Source organism: Sporothrix brasiliensis (genome assembly GCF_000820605.1).
Source record: "Sporothrix brasiliensis 5110 chromosome Unknown Cont19, whole genome shotgun sequence".
Lineage (NCBI taxonomy): Eukaryota > Fungi > Ascomycota > Sordariomycetes > Ophiostomatales > Ophiostomataceae > Sporothrix > Sporothrix brasiliensis.
The window spans coordinates 3,881,549-3,901,127 of NW_024467138.1; the positions used below are offsets into that span (position 1 = coordinate 3,881,549).

General features: G+C 53.7%; 2 protein-coding genes across 2 annotated transcripts; both read right to left on the reverse strand.

Moving 5' to 3' along the window:
• Window positions 1-11,646: 11,646 nt before the first annotated feature.
• Window positions 11,647-13,029, reverse strand: SPBR_00628 (ornithine decarboxylase; the record flags this gene model as incomplete). Its single annotated transcript, XM_040758947.1, has 1 exon — window positions 11,647-13,029. One exon carries the CDS (start codon window positions 13,027-13,029, stop codon window positions 11,647-11,649), a length of 1,383 nt encoding a protein of 460 aa, XP_040618873.1.
• Window positions 13,030-16,106: 3,077 nt separating this feature from the next.
• SPBR_00125 (uncharacterized protein) lies at window positions 16,107-19,318 on the reverse strand (the record flags this gene model as incomplete). Its single annotated transcript, XM_040758445.1, has 2 exons — window positions 16,107-18,936; window positions 19,008-19,318. 2 exons carry the CDS (start codon window positions 19,316-19,318, stop codon window positions 16,107-16,109), a joined length of 3,141 nt encoding a protein of 1,046 aa, XP_040618874.1.
• Between the last annotated feature and the right edge of the window lie 261 nt (window positions 19,319-19,579).

Consider the following 19,579-nt stretch of genomic DNA (forward strand, 5'->3'; position numbering starts at 1 on the left):
AGGAGGGAAGGCGGGGAGGGGCGAGCCACACGTAAACAGCAAGCAGCATATAGGGAACGGCGCGGCGGGAAAATGCAATACGACTCGAGGACAGGGGACTTGCTTGAACGAAAGGGAGGCAGGAGCACAAACAAGAGGGATCGTGAACACGGACAGATTGTGAGAAAGACGAGGCGAAAGGACAAAGTGTCGCGCGACGTGTGTATTTTGCGGTGGTGCGGTGTTGAGTGCTGAGTGTTGAGGTGTTTGCTAGTTTGACGTCTGTTTTGAGGGGCCAACTGGGAAGTGGGAAGAAAAAGTGGGAAAGGAAGACAAAGGGCAGGAGGGGAGGAAAGGATTGGTGACAAGAGGGGCGGGGGTAGTGTGAGAGGAGGAAGGGGCATGGGGACCAGGATAGGGCCATGGGGCCAGAAAGCAGGTCCAGGTCGACTGTGCTGATTGAGCGGGTAGGCGCCCTAGCATGGCAGCACTTGACAGGGAAGGAATGACGGAGCTGTGGGCGGATGGGGCAGGGAATGGGACAAACAGGGCAAGTACGAATTACGACGTACGACGTAACGGTTTTGCTGTTGGGAGGACACAAGAAAGGAAAGAGTAGACTGATGCTAGTCATTGACGTACTCTGTATTTTCAGGAACATTGAAAATTGTTGATGCGTCTGTGAGCAACGTGCACACGATGGCAACAAGTCGGACAAAAGGGGAAAAGGTAAGATAAAAGGAAGGGACAAAAAAGCACGGAGACAAAACAGCCGGGGGATGCTCGAGAAAAAGCAGACGACGAATTGACGATGGGTGGGGACAGGAGGTAAAAAGAGGCAAAGAGCGATGGGACGAGAGGGGTGTGGCGGCTGTTTTTTGCCAGGGTGGTGAGGTTCCTCTGTGCAAGGCAAGGCCAAGTCACGGCAGCCAATCCGGTCGGGGCCAGAACAGAGTGCTGGCCAGCAACTGGCTGGCGACCATTCGCCGCGCCAACACGGAGTACAGGTACAGCGACCCCAACATCAACCTGGACAATGCGATCTGAGGGGGTTGCCACTGTCTGGAGGGGTACAGGTACCTGGGGGCGCTTTGCAGCCCGCTCCTCCGGGCTCCGGGAGGCAAAGAGCGCACGCGAAGCGCATGCCAGCGAGCGCGGAAAAGACGGGATGACAGCGAAGACGCCAGGACCAAACGGCGTCCAACCCCAGTGGAGCCGTCGAAGGCAAGGACGGAGGACAAAGGCCCACCGCGCCGGATGAAACGAGGACGGGATGGGTGTCCGTTTTCAACTCCGCACTCCCGTATTTGGGCACGAAAGACTCCGTACGATGCACCGCTTTGGCTCTCGTGCTCAACCTTCCAGGCGCAGCAACAGCCGGGCTGGTGGCGCTTGGCGGAGACTGGAAAAAAGTGGCATGCAGCACAACCCAAAACCCAAGACCCAAGACCCAAGACCCAAGTTTCGGTTCTGGTCAGGTCGCCTTGGGGAGGCGCTAAGATTCAGCGCCAGTGGCAGCGAGCGACAAACTGAAAAGCGGTGCGGGTGACCCCTGTTGGCGGCGGGGACGACCCAGCTTGTAGTGGATTACGCAGCGCACTAGCGCGCAACCAGGCATGCCCCAAATTGCCCAGGAGCCCAGCAGCCCAGCGAGCCCAGGTCGCCTGCGCCAGGCGGCGGATCGACCAGGATGATGGCTGGGTGGACTGATGGGCAGCAGGCGCAGGTTCCTCGTGCCCTGGCCAAGCTCCATAAAAAAAGCAACAGTTGAAACTGAGCACGCTGAGGTATCTTACTGTGTAGAGCACGGAATGGACAGGACAAGTGGACGGAGAGTGGAGGAGGTGAAGAAGGTTTGGAGGGAGAAGCGAAAGCAAGAGCGAGTTGCGCGTCGAACAGCATGATCAAGGAGCCCAGGAGGCAAGAGACAGAGACAAATGTAGCACACTATGCCCAACATGCAGGATGCCCAAGCGAGCACAAGACAATCTTTGACGGGACCAACCCGCGAGCAGGCAACCGCCAGTGTGGAGCGTTGTGAGTCTTCCAACCGCGTGCATGCAGCGTCGCTTGCCGCTTCTCAAGTGTCGTCCTCCCCTACCAGCTGCCTCCCTGCGTATTGTACTCTGCGGTGCTGTCGCCCGTCTCCCAATGCCGCACCTTGTTGGGTTGCAAGCGGATAGAAGTGTGTCATGGCAGGGGACGCGGATAGGTCGATATCGATAAGGATACAATTGGGGCACAGGTAGGAAAAGGCTCGAAAGGCTGCGAAAGGAGGCATGCAACTTCTTGAAAGGGGCCAGGGCCACCAAGACAGCTGTTAGAAAATTATACTTACAGGTGTAAACGGTTGGAGTTGGGTAGACCAAATCAAGTCCACTTGGTGCAAGCGCTTCAAGAGATTGTTTCGGGTTTTGTAATGGAAGGCTCTTGAAAAAGAGAGGATTGTTGAAATCAGATGCAGAAATACTCCTGGTAACAAGGCTGTAAGTGATAGGCCGAGAGTCAAGTCAGAGCTGACGGAAGGGAGGGGAATTTGTAAATAGATATAAAGGTGTATAATATGATTGTGCAGATCAGCAGGACGAACGGGGCAATGTAAGAACCTGGCCTGGATGCTGCCTTTGGCCTGGTTTCGAGAAAGGATGCAAATGATGACGAACTTCGAAACAAGTGGAGGGGCGATAGGCGTGTACAAAGTGACAGGTGACGTGAGGAGTAAAAGGAGAGTGATGGAAGGCAGCAAATGGGAGCTGAGGATTGACAGTGGGATAAGGGAACGGCGATCAAATTGAGGCTGGGCAACAATGCGTTCCGATCCGTTTTGGTAGAAGTGCTTTGCTGAGACGTACGGGAGTCGGCAGGCGAGGGAGAAGTCAAAAGTCAAAAGTCAGAAGCCGGTGTCTTTGTTGAGAATTGCTAGGAGGGACAATTTTTCTTGGAGCTTAGGAAAGCCGTTTCCTGAAAAACTAAACGAACTGTGAAAAAGGGGGTGCACCGAGTAGATGTAAGACACGACGACAAGACGGCAGGATGACGGTGACCTGGTTTGCATCGTGCTGATTTTACTATACTTTGGGAGGAGCTCTGTTATTACAGCTGAACCATAGTCCTCTGTGCTGTATTCGACAATACGCTTGGCATTTTGTGAAGGATATCTTCACACAATCAGATCGTACGGTAATTAAAGAGTGAAAAAGAGGGGAGGGGCGATTCATCCAATGAAAGGTGTTGGAAGGGCGTTCATGAAGGGAAAACCTTGGTCCTGCGATGTAGGAACGACAAGGCTCCGGCATCATGTGGCAAATTGGCAGAAAAGGGGCAAGAGACGCTACCATGCTGTTATGCTCTTTCCCATTGCCGGCCTGCATTGGGCAAAAGAAGTCGTTAGGGGCAAGTAAACACTTCACGATAATTGGGAAGGCGCGTGCCGCGCAAGACTGGCCTCAACTGGCAGTCACCAGTCGTTCCTGGCCTCTCGCACGTTGTATGCATCCACAGGGTGGGCATCTTCCATGCAAATATCGACACTTTTGCAACGCAGCTTCCGTTTTGTCAGACGTAAGGGAGCCTCGATACATGCAGCAATATGTCTGCAGAGCAGGAAGTGGGGACTGCCAAGAAGAGACTCGTTCACTTTTTTTTTTCGAGGAATCATGTGCCTCTTTATGAGACGGGCCACGCGCTAAGAAGAGCAAGCATATTGTGGACAAGTGGACTTCAGCAAAGCGTCGGCGTCCTTTTATGCAGGACAGCATCGGCTCTCGACAGATGCCTTTAAGCGATTCTGCTTGGCGGTCCTGTTGAATTAATGGATCGTTGAGAAGGTGTGTGCTGCTGTTCAGCTTTGGCCAAAAATTGCCTTCTTTGATGTGCCTTCTTTGATGTTGGGCTTGTTTTGGGTCATTAGCCTGTCCTGCTGCATCTTTTTTTTTCTGACCTGCTGAGCATCCCGAGCCTGCGATCCCGGAGGACGGCATAGGACGGGGCTCGCGAAGGTGGCGGAAGCGAGAAAAGCGTGTAGAGAGGAGGACTGGTGTATCCGTCTTCGAGTAGTGTGCCGGTATCGAGAATTACACGCAGCCAATACTATGCTGTCGGCGATCATGCATTAAAACAGCACGTTGTCGTACATGGCGATCCTCAACCAAAGTAGAGATTGAATGGAAGAATCACACGGAGCCTGGAAGCTGCTCCCTTTCCAATGACTGACAGCAAAGAAAGAAAAGGGGACATTACTACGAGAGAGTCGAAGAGGGAAAGACAAAGGGCTGCATAGAGACAAGGCAAATGCATTGGAACGCCACGAGATTTTTATTCTCATTTTTATTTGGGCCATCAATGAGAGGTTTGTTTGATCTTTCTCCCCCCAAAGACCTGCGACAATTCGTTCCACCTCATACGACTTTTAGCCCTGGAGAGGAACTGCTGATCTGGTTTTGATCTCACGCCCAGGGTCTTGACGGCAAAGGGAGAACGTCTGCTGGAGGCTGAACGTCTGTAAAAGATTCAATGATAGGTTTCAGATAGATGCACAGCATGCTAAACCGGTGCCAGCTTCACACGGCCTCTGTATTCCGTCCTGGAAGACTAGCTCTTGGCAAGCCTAGTACGATGGTGGGCAAAAGCGAGGAGCTGCAGAAAACTGACGTATCGTTTTTTACAAGTTCTCTCAACAAATCCAGACAGGCCGTAAATGACCAAGAAGGCCAAAATAGCCAAAAATCAGACCCAGGTCCGCCTGTGTTGAACCATGCGGACGAAATGAAAAATAGTAACAGAAATCGGGACCTCACTTGACCACATCTCGGCCACTTTTCGCAACATTGGCAAAGGTGTGCATTACGCAGAGTCCACACCACCCTATCCCCATTTGCAAATTTTCAAACAGACACATTTTAAGGACATTGGCGATGTGTCCCGCGGAAGGCGACCAATTCCGCGGTGGTTGGTATTTTTGTTGTCTTTTGGGGTGAGCTTTCGTATCGAAACGGCGTGGTAGTCGTGAGAGGTTGAAATGCAAGCACTAAAGCAGCGCTACAGCGCTAGTTACAGCTAGCAGTGCCGAAGCAGCAGACGATGTCTGTGTGACCTGTCGAGGAAGCTACGGAACTGAGGGCAGAGGTGGAGAGGTCGGTGAAAATTGGCCGCAGGCGGAAAGGAAAGAGCAAATGGGCAAAGGCACGATGCGGAGAGGAGGCACAGAGAAGATCAACGCATGGACCAGAATATGAGGCAGTTCACCCACCATCACGAAGAGGCAAAATAGAACAGGCAGAAGATGCATTGCTTCCCTCCCTCGCGTCTCTCTCTTCTCGCTGCGAGTCGGTCGTCAAGGAGGGAGGAGGGGTATTTTCACCTTCACATGCAGCAGGGCGGAGTTGCATCCAACCACACCCCTCCTCCTCTCCTCCTCCAAGCCCTGTCGAATGATGAAAATGACGACAGTACGGAGCATGTCGTACCTTGCCTCTTTGTCTTTGCAGAAGCAAAAAAAAAAAAAAAAAAAAAAAAAAAAAAAAAAAAGGAACACTACCTGTATCTGGCCGGTTTCCAGAGATCGGTGACTTACCGGCCACCGTTTGGCTCGTTTCCTAATTTTCGTTTATTTTCCTTCCCTTTTGTCGTCACTGTTATTTCTTTTTTCTCTTTTTCTTTTCGACGCTTAGGAGGTCATGAGACCAGTTCTACGCCCGCGCTAACCCAATCGGTCAATTTGTAGATTGGTATCTGTTGGTTGAGAAATAGTGGTGAGAGTCATGCAGAAAGGAAAGCAGGTACGACGTAATGCCCAAGAGAGAGGATGAGATTTCGGTCAAGCCAACAGTTGTGACCGAAAAATCCGGAATCGAGCAGGGAATCAGAAAGGGCTTTTCGTTTCAACGTCATCTTATGAGAATAGAAGCGGCCGGAGAGTAGAATGATAAGTCGATAGGAAACCAGGTTGGAAGGGCCGGTGACACGTAGAGTGCGAACAGCCCGACAGGGAGAAACTAGTCACAGGAAAAGAAAAGATACATCACTACGAGAGGTGGTAACGCGAGGCGGTAAAAGTCATCACAGTACGAAATATATACGGAGTAATGTATCTCACTGCATCCCAAGGGGCGAGGCAAAATCATCACAGGAGCTCGAGGGCAAAGAGCTCCGGTGAGACATGCTAGGAACCGGCGAATCAAAGGCCGTCCAGACGAAAATAGGGCACAGGAACGCAGTAACTTCGAGTCCAGCTACAGCGCGCTAGCAAGGGCAGGAGCTACAGACTTGCTTCCCGTTTTATTCATGTTCGTTCCGACATTGCGAGAAGGAAGGAGCCAGCGGCGTAACGACTCGCTAGGACAGACCGCGAAAAAGTACGACGCAGGAAAGCACGGTTGCCTACGGTATCGACGAGGCAAGGTGCGCATCGTTTACGGCAAGAACGGAAACCGGCCGCAGAAGAAAGGCCGAATAGAACGACCAGCAGGTGGGAGCTTCCGCCAACGTTCGTACCACAACCGTCCACGCATTCGATACTCAGGTGTGCTACGGTGAGAAACAGCGTTCCGGTGAAGTGTGGCCAAATAGAAGCCCGCTATATTAAACCACGTGAGCGTCCGGAAAGTCTCATGTCTGCGTCACTTCAAGCTCCATGCTTGGCTTGCCATTGAAAGAAGAAAAGAAGACCAATGTACATCGGCCATGCCCGTATTACTTACAGGAAACAAGGGGTGAAGAAGACAAATGCTAGGGGGATGGAAGCCTTGCGTTCGCTCCTGCCGTGCTTCCTCTCTGGCTTGGTCGTTCCTTCCCAATGCTGCATACTTGTGCAGACTCGTCGGACCACGACGAGGAGCAAAGAACGCAAGGTTCCTTCCTTCGTTTCAGGCATCTTTCACTCCTGGCCTCTTTTCACCATTCTCGTAGTTATTATCCAAAGAGGGACAAGTGGCTCACATTGGGCCTCGTGCCTTGTGCTTGAAAGGGTGAGCTTGTTCCCTGTGGGCGTCGTCCACTGCAGTCTTCAACGCTGTTGTGTAGCGCGACCACAGGTTCGTGTGATCCTATCTGGAATAGTCCGTTGTTATTTTTACCAAGAAAAAAAGAATGCCCGCGTGAGTAAAAAAAGCGGGTCCAAAGACATCAGCGCCTTCCTCAGCATCAAGGGAACTGGTCAGAGAAGCTAGCCACACTCCCACAGCCCTCCTGCATCTCTGCAGGTAACAATCGCGGCTTCCGGCGACCCACCCCTTGCCGTTCTTTTCTTGTTCGAAACCTGGTCTTGCTTTGTGCCGGATTGAATTGCTTTTACCTTATTCTTAGCAGTTTCTTGGACGTTTTTATTGCTCAAGGCTCACAGACCCACATACGCTGCAGCCAATGACAAGTATTGTCTGCTCTGTAAAGTTACTTTGTACGATTTACGCAGTGACGTAGATGGGAGCATTCCCAGAGGACTGTAAGGCAAGAAGCAAGGGTCGGCTCCTTCCCGACTTGTTGATAGATGTGTTGTGCGGGCTTAGAGCGTAAGCAGAGAGTGATCAACTGCAGAAAGAGCGAACGAGGTGCGAACGATGAACGAGAGAAGCTGCGACCACTGTCCATTTCCGCCGCCCCTTTTCTCCCCAGATCGGATATTCCGTAAAGGAGACCTAGAATCACTACATCACATTTCTTCTTCTGTACACGATTCGCACCTCCTATCGCCCAGCATGGATGCGGCCTGTGTTGAGTGTTTGATCCTGAATTAAGCCGAGACTCATGTAAGCCTTGTGTTCCCCAGTCCCTACCATCTCGTGAAGGAGTGTGTCCCGATTCGATTGTTTGTTTTGTTTTTTTGTTTGCTTCTCTCCTTATTGCTAACCAATTGCTGCGTCGTCTGCAACTCGTTTTTCGCCCTTTCGCCTGCAGCCTTCAGGCACCCGTTGCAAATGACCCTACCCCTTGCTTTTGCATCGGGCAATAAAGGCAGCTGTGGCCATCCCAGTGCCAGCCAATGGCCTCAGCGTCTGTGCTCGTTTGTTGACCAAACTGAATCAGGAGGCACCCAACAAAATCGCATCTCGTCCTATCCGGATTCACCATATCTCCATTCGCCCTTGCAAGTGCTGCAACCCTCTTTGCCGTCCGCACATACGATGCCTACAGAGGCGATTGTCTCGGCTGCTGGCACAATGCTCTCTGTTACGAAAGCCCGTCAATCGTCCAGTGCCTATTGTCACTGCACACGTCCCCCTGGCCCGCAACCTTATCGATTGCACCTGCTTGTGGGTTCTCTTTTCTATTTTTACGTCCAGTGCACAGCAAAAGCCTTGGCGAGTGCCGAAGTCGATCCGTGCTCATACCCTTCTCCAACCTTGCAAGGCTGGGCATGTTGGGAGAATAAGCTACGACTTGCAGACGTGTTTACCTATTGCTTCGCAAAGTGCTTTCACAATTACTGTGTAATGTACTCTGTGAACGGTACACATTTGCAAACTGGTGGGAAGAACGGAGTTGTACGGCATACGCCACTGGACTCACCGACCGGTCTGAGGTCATTTCTCCGAAGATCGTCAAATTGTACTTCCGATTTGCGCCTCAAGCGAGGTTTGGAATGCCAATATTTGATGCACTATTGTTTGTTTTTGCTTTCTTTTGCGTCAGTTATCTCACGCAGGATCCAGCCCGTTTGTTGAGGACAAAATGCAACAGCGCAGCGGATGGGGGCAGTTTTGTCACCGCTGCTTTTCAGCTGGATTTGTTTGCAGCTGTACACTTAAGCGTTTGTCTCACCTTTTTGCATCTTGACGCACGCTGTTTCCCAAGGCATAGAAAACAAATTGCTTCTACCTCGTTGTCTTGTCACAGTCTGCTGAGAAGTACAAAGTAATTACTTGGACCTGCAGATAGGACTGGACCTTGACCTAAAGGGGGTAAATAAACGAGAAACATTGTGAAAAAATTTTCGCGATCCTCGTTGCGCCACCCAATGATCCGCACCTTGGCGTCTTCTGGCTACATCCAACACAAAAGGGTATTGTGATGTGAGAGAGCGCAAACCTGGATCGGGCCGGATGTGAGATGCACTTTGCTCAATTGTCTTTTCCTCTCCCTCTTGCATCTACTTGCTGCAGCAACATTTGGTCTTCCCGTCAGCAAGGCGGGACAGGGGCCACCACAAAAAATGAGAAGAATATGCATATTGATATCGAGCACCCAACAGGTGCTATCGTGCTGCATGAAAGCACAATGCATAACGATCGTTCGTTGGACCGCAGTGGAAGCTTGGGCCGCTGCCAGGTCACCATGCATCCCAATGGAACCACAGCCAGGCCAATCCCGTCTTTTTCGAGTTTTTTACAAGAAAATCCTTACAATCCGAGTAGTCACATCAAGACAAGCTTCTAGCTAAATAGGTGCGCGGGAAAGGCCCAACCCGACCAAGGAGAGCTCCATGGTCCCTTGCTTCCTTGCCCCTGTCTCCGACCCTGCCTCTTGACCCTGCCATTGGTAAAGCCACTGGTCCGTCTGTTTCTTCTGCGATGAAGTCCCTTCAATTTCTGTCTTCACAAAAGAGAGTGAAACACAAAAGGGGGGAGAAAGAGAAGGAGAAACATATACTCGTCCCGTATTTGGTATAGCTCTCTTCCCCTAGAGCTGCATTGCATGAATGGAACGCAGGAGCAGAAGAAAAATCACGATGGTGTGCACCCGATACCGTAAGGGTAACGGCGGCAAGTCTTGAAAAATCGGAGGCCAAACAAAACCCAGTGAAAACGTATCCAGTGAATATGACACTGCTTTCGTTCTGTTGGGGTGTCTCTTTCTAGCCTTTTTGCACAACCTGCCACACGACAGCATCCTTGCGTCTCCTCAGGGCATGATGTCTTACATATCTTCGTGACACGAGAGCAAGCGTTGTCTTATGCTCGTCTCTCATTTTGGGCCGACTTCGGAAAGGTCACGGATAAGTTTGACACTCTATACGATGTGCATCCCTACATTGTTTCCTGTTGGAAACATAAACAATTTCGTTTCATAACACATCGCTATATTTTCCCAGATTCCCATACTCTGCGAATGGGAGACCTGAAGACGGAAAGAATTACATCGTTTACCAGGAAATTTCAAGACGTTGAACGCCAATGATGAGGAGGCGTTCCGAGTCGGTCTTGCTGGTGTATGCAAGCCGAAGGAGACGTGCAGCACTTTGTCTCCTTTGATGTGTCCATTTATTTCATGTTCTTGCCAGCGACTCGACAGAGCAGTGCAAACAATTCAGCTTCCTGGCCGGCTGCCGAAAGAATGGAAGAAAATGTGACAGCTCACATAGGACCATACGCATATGCGGACGACTTGCGTCTCTGGGCTTTTTTTGTCTCACTTTGTCACAGGATTATGAGACTTTTGTACCCTGTGGCTTATGGTGTCTGCTGGAAGCAAGGCTTCCGCTTCTTGTGGCCATACCTCCTGCCGTCACTTTTACTGCTTCATTTATGTCGACGTCGTGATTTTTTTCTTTTCTTTTCTTTTTTTTTCTGTTTCCTTTTTGCCATGTGAAATCCATGTGTCACGATGCACACAAAGAGGTAAAGCGATACAATACACAGTGGAAAAATAATTCACCTCCTTATCTAGCAAAGTGCGTCTCCCGTGGCACCATGCAGCATGCAGGCGACGTCACCAGACACGGCAAAGGCTCGAAAGAGAGTGACAATGGGCCAAGTATGCATGCAAAGAAAGAGTGAGACACCGGCCGAATAAAACGACAAATATTTGCTGGAAACATGATCATTTTGGCTCCCCTTTTGGAATAAGGGGGTTTCATGGAAATAAAGTGGAAGGAATACAGGGTCTGAGGTGCTTTTCGTTTATTGTCATTTTTTTATATCAATATATATGTCTGTATGTTTTAATCAAAAAAGAAATGTACAAATTATGAGTTTCCTCTGGACATGTCACTATCACATTTTCTTGTTACACCAAATACTTGTTAGGTGTGCAGGTTTTGTCTCGTATAAAACCATGTCAATTGTGTCCTCCGTACAGGGGTCAAAAAGAGAGCCACATGTCGGTGTACGGATGTCAACTACCATTGATGCCTTGCCAAGTACAAAATACAAGGATAGGAACGGCCCCCAACGGAAAACCGAAAGGTCAACATGTAAAAACGCACGGGTAGCCGCAAAACTCTCCGATGTACATGTAGCACCCACTATCTCCTCCAACGGTGTGGACGGCAATGGCGTGACACGTGGGAATCCGGTTTTATTTTTAACAATGTCATACAGTACTTTACGAAATTCGGAGCTTGATATACTTATTATTTTGAAAACCTTTTAATTTTGGTTGATGTTTAAATCAGAAATCTGTTTCTAAAAGATGGACCATTGCAATGCAAACCATCAGAGCACGGGGCAATAACTTTTGGTCCTTGGGGGTACGAATGTAAGTAAACAATAACAGCAGCAAACGTATGATGATCCCTTGCTTTGGCTCCTTGAACAAGGACAACAGCAGCATTAACGGAACCTTTTAAGTCTCTTCTTGGAACTGCCATGGACGTGTTCTTCTGGCATCCTCTTCGTTCTTTTTTCTCAATAACGGTTTGTGGCAAGAGCTGTTTCGTTTCGTCCGGCCAGTACATCCCACCACAGCGACATGGCTCAACCGAAGAGGCACGCAGTCTTGACAATTTTTTTAGTTTTAGTGCATCCCGAGAAGCGCGCGGGCACCCGGCTCGCTGCACACGTAGATGACGTCGTGGTTGTCCGTGAAGCCGTTGAAGCGCGTGGCCGAGCAGCTCGTGTACGCGCCCATGTCCTCAAAGTACAGCCAGTCACCCACGTCCAGCGTCTGCCGAAAGCGGATGCTCTCCGTGATGCGGTCAATGCCGTCGCAGGTCGGGCCCCAGATCGAGTACTCGGTGCCCGCGGCACCAGCGTCGGCCGTGGTCGCATGGGCACCCTCGGTGTCGTACAGGAACCGCGCGTTGGAGGTCAGCACCTTGGCCACGGGATTCTGGTGGTCGAACATGATGCTGCTGAAGTTGCCGTACAAGCCGTCGTTGACGTACACCATGTAGCTGGGGTCACGCCGGTCGTTGCCGTTCAGGGCCGGCTCGGGGTCCTCGAGCGTGCGGCGAGCAATGATGTTACAGGCAATGGTGAACACGGACGAAACAAAGTAGCGACCGGGCTCGGCAATCAGGGTCACGCCAAGATGGGGCGGGAAGTACTCGTCCAGAGCGTCGCGGAGCACGGTGGCCATGCCCTCAAACGAGTCGTCGCTGCAGAAGCCGCCGCCAACGTCGAGGGTGCGGAGGCTGTAGCCGTGCGTGGCGGCTTGGCTGAACACGGCATAGGCGTCCTGGACAGCCTTGAGGAAGGCCTGGGGGTCGGAGGCACCGGAGCCGACGTGGAACGAGACGCCGACGACGTTGAGGTTCAGCTCGCGGGCCAGGGCCAGCAGGCCGTCGGTGGTGTCAAGCGACGCGCCAAACTTGAGGCTGAGGCGGCACAGCGACGAGCTGTCGTCGGTCAGGATGCGCAGGAACAGCTCGGCGTCCGGGTAGAGCTTGGCAATCTTGCGCAGCTCGTCGGCGTTGTCGAACGTCATGGCGCGGACGCCCTTGGAGGCGACGTAGCGGACGTACGAGTTGGTCTTGCAGGGCTGGGCATAGATAATGCGCGACGGGTCGACGCCCATGTCCAGGACCTGCTCGATCTCGGCCTTGGAGGCGCAGTCGAAGCCGTTGCCAAGCTCGGCCAGGAGGCGGAGGACCTTGGGGTCGGGGTTGCACTTGACGGCGTAAAAGGGCTTGACGCGCGGCAGGTTCATCTTCCAGCGCAGCTGCTGGCGGTAGACCTCGCCGAGGTCGGCGACGAAGAAGGTGTCTTCTTCGCCAGGCTCGCAGAATTCATGGTCAATGTTCTCCACACGCTGGCGGAGAGCATCGCCAATCAGTTGCTTGGCATTGTGGGCATGGGTTGCGCCATGATGCTGTTGTTTCTTGATATGGCCAATGTTACTATTGTGAAATGTAACAGGGGCGACGCATTCAACCAGAGACGTTGTTGCCATAACCATCTCCTTGACTGGTGAAGGGAACGTGGTAATCAAAAACAAAGCAGCGCTCGGACAAGAGAGTCGAATGAGACAATGGAGACAGTTATGTCTGTTGGTCGGAGAACAGCACCGAGTTCTCGAGCGTGTTGCTGGTGGCGGAAAGAGTTATATATCTGTCGAGAGTCGAGAGTCGAGAGACAAGCGAGTGACTATGCGATGTTTTGCTAGAGCAAAAAGGCTGGAGAAAAGGGAGCAACCAACGTGGTGAAAGCGATGTTATGGGGGTCGGAATTGATAACGGACAGAACCAGAACCGGTCTGACGAGGCCTCCTCGACTCTTCCTCGGCGAGAGGAAGAACCTCAGAACCTTTCCTATGCGGCAGCTGGTTGTGCGAGGACGCTGGGGGAGGTGGCCTAGGGGTTGGGTCCAGATACGACGACCCGGGGAGCAGCGTAAGCGGAGACGCGCTGGGCGAGCTCAGCAGCGGGAGGAGGAATCGCGTTGAGGATGTGGAAGGGCTGGCGAATGCCGGAATGTTGATCTGCGAGCAGGAAAACGGCCGAGAAAGCCGTGGTGGGTGATGGGGCGCCTTTGGGAAGCAAAGGCAAGCCTGGGCGAGGGCGAATGTTGTCGAAATTGAAAAGCGGAAAAGCTGTGTGTTTGACGAGCTGGGCGGCTGTTAGCTAGGAACAATGGATGGCCGAGACGTGCGAGTCAATTGAGAGCAAAGACCAGGCAGAAGTGAAGAGAGAGCGAAGGAGATGGGCGAAGGAGCAGATATCGCGGCGAAAAGTGGCGGGCAAAAAGCTACGAAAATATCGCGGCACGCCGAGCGGGTGGATGGTGCAATGGCGGTATCGGAATGCGCCCTTGACCGCAGCAAAGGGTTGACTTACAAAACAGGTAGAACGAGGTGGTTGTGATGGTGATGGAAGAGTGACGAAAAAATAAGATGAGAAAGAAGACAAGAAGGAAGATGTGCAGAGGTGGAAAATCAGGAAGGAGGTGACCGTCGTCGTCTTGCCTTCAATTTTGCAACAGAGTTCGGGAACCAGACCAAGACAACCGAAAGGGAAGGCGCGGGCCAAAAAAAAGATCGCTAGTGGGGAAGCGAATGGCGAAAAAAGGACAAAAAAAAAAAAAGTTTCGTGGTGGGGCTTGGGGTTTTTAGGCACGTTACCATGTACCTCACCCGCAAAATATGTATGCCGCGATACCTTGACAAGCATGCTCCCATCGCTATAGTGGGCTAAACAACGCTGATTTGCTGTCAGGTACGAATTACTGGAGTGATTACGTCGTAATGCTTACGACGTACGAAGTACTTCGTACATCATCGATGACCAAGTTGGAAGGCGCGACTGTGGTCAACAGGACACGTGAATTGGCGGTGCTACAAATTTCCAATATGAGGGAAAATTCGAGCTGCCTCTAGCTTGGAAGAGGCACTGCTGGTAGTGCTGTCTCTACCGGATTCATCGACAGCAGCCGAATGACTCGAATGGACATCTACTTGCTGTAAATGCTCGCATGCTCGCCGCCTGTTGCGTCAACATTGACGAAAAATTTTAAGGTGGGGCCTGCCGTCTCCTTTTTAGTCCCGTCTCGAGGAAGGAACGAACGCACGGTTGGGACACATCTCTGTATGCTGTTGCAGTGTGGACAACACTCCTTCCTTCACTGACCGCAAGTTTGTGCTGCTATTGTGGAGACTGTGACGAGGAAGGTGCAACGCAACGCCAGAGGCCTGGCATAGTTCTTGCTTGGGCACATATAAAATAAATGGAATATTAAAATGGCGAACGCGAAGACGCCGATTCTGGTTCACACAGCCACGCTCCAAGCTGTGGCATATGACTGACGCAAGGCCATTGCCACTGCGAGGATTTTGAACAAGGTGAAGGCTGATCGAACATGTCGAAAAAGGAACGCTTTTGAGATATATAATAAAACAAAGGAGCAAACGATGAAAATCCAGACATGGAAAACGAATGGCGGAATAAATTATAAAATAAAAAAATACATAATAGTGACGGTAACAAGGATGACCAAACCATTATTCTAGAATGCTGCACTTGTATGGACGGCATGCTTGTGAGTGCTGTCACTGGTCACATCTGACATCCCAAAAGGGACAAGAGCCTGACGTGCAGCTGCAATGCGACCAAAGAGGGGGACAGCAGGCCGGCGGACAGAGGAGACTCGGAGCTTGCATTTGAGATGCTGTCCCATTATTGGCCGCTTGTGTTGGCTGATCGGGAACCGCAGCTGGCCATGCATGTGTCATTTCGCGCTGTTCGTGTGCAGTTCGTGTGCCGTTGGATATGATTTGCACATGTTCGTTCCTGGGAGTTTTGTCAGATATCCCGCGTTTAAGACGGGCGACATCATTTTCGTTTGTTGCCGCGAGAACGACAAAATATCGCATGAATTACGTCGTAAAATATGTATCCTGTTCTTTAGTCCGACATTTCAAGGATGGATGAAGAAAAAAGTCGGGTCTGATGCAACGGACGAGAAAAGCTCTGAACGAGAACTAGAAAGTAGAAAAGGAGAAAACAGGACGACAGGAGGGCTTCAGCTGAGCACCGAAACCGGCTCGATGCCTCTCTCTTCCCTTCTCCCTCCTTATCTCTTCTCTTTTCCCTCTTGAGTAAGTTTTGTTCTTGCGCCGTTTAGTGGTCTCGATGGCTATAGGGGTTGAACCGAGCGGACTCGATGCAAAGCCACGAGACGTATCGTATCTGAGCGCTGAAAAGTATTTTGTGCAGGGGGGACGGAGGGCAGCACCTGAGGATAAATCATGACACGCTGTGCTGCTGCAATCGTAACATGCTGTCTATTTTCGTCGTAGATGCTGTGTATGTGCTGGTATTTTTGGCTGCTTTGTACAAGTGGAGTGAGTTGTGTATTGTCCCAAGGCCTTCTTCGTCTGTTTTTGTAACCAGGTCCCCGTCTAATATGCCCAGAAAACGCCGAATGCTCCTACCAAAAAAAAAAAAAAAAAAAAAAAAAAAAAAAAAGAAAAAAGAAAAAGAAAAGAAAAGGGCCGCCTCCCCGCCGCCTCGTAAAATGTTCGTTTCGTGGTCGACGTGATTACTCTGTCTTGAAGTGCATCGCCTCCACGTTCCACGCCGTCGGATCGACCCATGGCTGCTGCTCGCCGAGGAACACGGTCCGCTCGGCCTGCTTTGCGAGGCCGTCGACGAGGTACCGCTGCGCCGCGTTGCGCACCTGCTCGCGCGAGACGTCCAGCAGCTGCTCGCGGCGCGTCTGCCGCATGGCCTCGGTCACGCCGTACAGGAACTGGCCCATGCCCTCCTCGTTGACGGCGCGCGGCGCGTCGACGCTCTGGAAGATGGAGAGCTTTGCCTCCTCGAGGTCGCGGTCGGTCCACGCGCGCTCGACCGACCAGCGGCCGGCGTCGCGCATGATGCCCAGCGTGTTGGCCGGGTTGGGGTCGCGGTACGAGTAGAAGCCAAAGACGCCCTCCAGCGCATTGGCGGACGCGCCGCCGCCGTACGCACCGCCCTTTTCGCGGATCTCGTGGTGCAGGTGCTTGTGCGTGAGCAGCTGCGCCAGCACCTGCAGGGGCGCGCTGTCGGGCGACGTGTACGACACGGCCGGCACGACGAGCGCACCGTAGTAGACCTGGTAGGGCAGCGCGTAGAACGTCTGGCGCGGCGTGCCCTCGGCGTTGGCAAAGACGCGCTGCACGCGCTTGGCAGCCTCGGCGGCCGCGGCGGACGCCGTGCCCCCGTGGGCCGCAGCGGGAGCGGGAGCGGGCAGAGACGACATGAACTTGGCCAGGGCCGACGCGTTCGCCTCGACGCTCTCGGTGCCGCAGGTAATGGCGGCGCGCAGGCCCAGGCCGCTGCTGCTGCCGCTGCTGTCGGCTTGCATGGCGAGCTGCTGGATCTGCTTCAGCTTGGCCAGCACGTCATCGAGCTGGTCGGTCTCGGGCCGGTTGGCGAGGCTCGTAATCAGCTTCACCTGCGACAGGCCGCTGACCTGCTCCCGCAAAAACGCGCTGCGCGTCAGCCCGGCCTCCGCGGCACGGCGTGCAAACGCGTGGCCCGACGACGCAATGTCGTTGACGACGCCATCGGACGCTGCCTGCAGCAGCTGGCGGATGTGCTGCACGGCCTCGGGGCTGTCAAAGTTGGTCTCGAGGACCAGCGTGCGCAGCAGATCCAGCATGGCGGGCACGTTGCGGTCCAGCGCCATGCCGGTGAAGAGGATGCCCTCGTTGGCGTCCGTGTAATCGGTCGGCGACGCCGACGAGTGGTAGCCCACAGACACGCCGCCCGTCTGCAGCTTGATGCGGTCCTCGAGCTGCTCCATCGTGTCCGTCTTTGTGCCCAGGCGCATGATGGCATCGGTGAAGAGCGGGACGAGCGACCGCAGCTCGTCCGGCAGGTGGCCCAGCGCGTTGATGGCGCGGAAGTACGTCAAGCCGTTGGTGGGCGCCTCGCGCCATTGCAGGCGGACCGCGTTGTCGGCCGTCTCCTCGCGCACCACCACGGGCTCCTTTGTGCGCGGAATGTCCTGGACGTGAACCGTCGGCAGGCAGCTCAGGTCTTCGGTGCTGGACTTGCCCTGCTCCACGAGCAGCACGGCCTCCTGCTCTTCGAGACGCTGGCGCGCCGCCGCCTCGCCGCCCGACTGGTGTGCGACCTCGGCAATCTTGGACGCAAGGCGCGCCTCTTCCTCCTGCGCGAGCTCTTGGCTGTAGGTGGCCGAGGGCGCCATGGTGAAGGAGAGCGTGTTGCGGCCCAGCAGGTACTTGTCCATGAGGCCCTCGAGGTAGCCGCCCTCGGCCAGCTTGGCCTCGAATGCGGCAATGGTGTCGTTCCAGGCGAGCGCGTCAAAGGGGTCGACGCCCGTGAACCACTTGGGCTTGAGGCGCTGCAGCAGGGCCATGCCAAAGTTGGCCGTCTTGTGCTTCAGGCTGAGCTCCAGCTGGTGCAGGTAGCCGTCGATCTTGGCCCGCTCAAAGCCCTTGTCGCGGACGTTGCGCAGGATCGCATCCACCTCGTCCTTGACGTGGGCCACGTCGGTCTCCTGCACGCCCGTCAGGCCAACCGAGAAAATGCCCACGCGGCCCGAGCTGTCGTAGCCCGTGTTGGGGCTCCAGTCAATGCCGAGGCCGGTCTCGATCAGGCCCTTGTACAGCGGCGAGCCGTAGCCGTCCATGAGCAGGGCCGACACCAGCGCCAGAGAGAAGGACTCGACGACATCGGTGGTGTCGCCTAGGATCCACGACACAGACGTCTTGAACTGCCGCGACGGGTCGACGAGCGGGTCGGTGGGGCCGGTGACGGTGACGCTCTCGGACTTGTCGGCCAGGTCGATGGGCAGGCGGACCTCGGCGTCGCGGCCGCTCTTTTCAAAGGCGCTCAGACGGGCATCAATCTCGCGCAGGTGGTCCGCCAGCGGCATATCGCCGTACGTGAAGACCTTGGCGTTGCTTGGGTGGTAGTGCTCGGCGTGGAACTGGCGCAGCTGCGCGTATGTGAGGTCCGTAATCTTCTGCGGGTCGCCGCCCGAGTTGTTGATGGCCGGGAAGATGTGGTCCTGGAAGCGGATGTAGAAGAGGTAGCCGGCGTCGGACATTTGGCCCTTCATCTCGTTGTACACGACGCCTTTAAAGACGAGCTTGCTGTCGTCCTTGGCGCCGTCCTTGGAGGCGTCGGCCGCCGCCTGTGGGTTCTCGGGGCCGACACGCCAGCCCTCCTGCGTGAAGTCGGTCTCCTTCAGCAGCGGGTGCAGCGTGGCATCCATGTACACAGACATGAGGTTCTTGAAGTCCTGGGCGTTGGTCGTCGCGAACGGGTAGAACGTGTGGTCGGACGCGGTGAAGGCGTTCATAAAGTTCGACAGCGTGCGCGGCAGCATCTTGAAGAAGGGGTCACGGATGGGGTACCTGGTGGTGGTCAATATCCAACGTACAATCAGAGTCGCTCTTCTTCTTCATTGGGAGAAATGGAAACCTACTTCTCGCTGCCGCAGAGCGTCGTGTGCTCCAGGATGTGCGGCACGCCCGTATCGTCAGGAGGGTTTGTCTTGAAGCCGATCGAAAACACATTGTTGGCATCGTCGCGAGCAATATGCAGGTGCTCGGCGCCCGTCTTGTCGTGCTGCAGGTGCAGCGCCGTCAGCTTGAGCTCGGGCACGTGCTTCGAGCGCAGCACGGTGAAGCCATGCAGCTTCTCGCCGGGCGTCGTTGGCGTATTGGCCAACGACGCAAAAGCGCGTCGAGAGGCATGTCGAGAGGCGGCCGCGGCCGCGGTCGTGTGTCGGAGCATCGTGTGAGGAGGGAAAAAAGGAGACAAGAGAAAGAGAACGGCGAATATTGGGGGCGATTCGTGCAGTGCTTTTGCGTCGACGCGGCAAGCAACCGAGAGATGCCCGAATCGCGAAAGAATAGCCGTTCCTATGATGCCCAGGCAATCGTCGGCATGCCTGTCATAGTTCTTGGCGGCGGTGTCTGTAGAGGGGAGAGATGGAGGGTGACAAAGTGGGTGTGCAACACAATAGGTGACAGATGAGGTTGAAGTCGCTGGTTA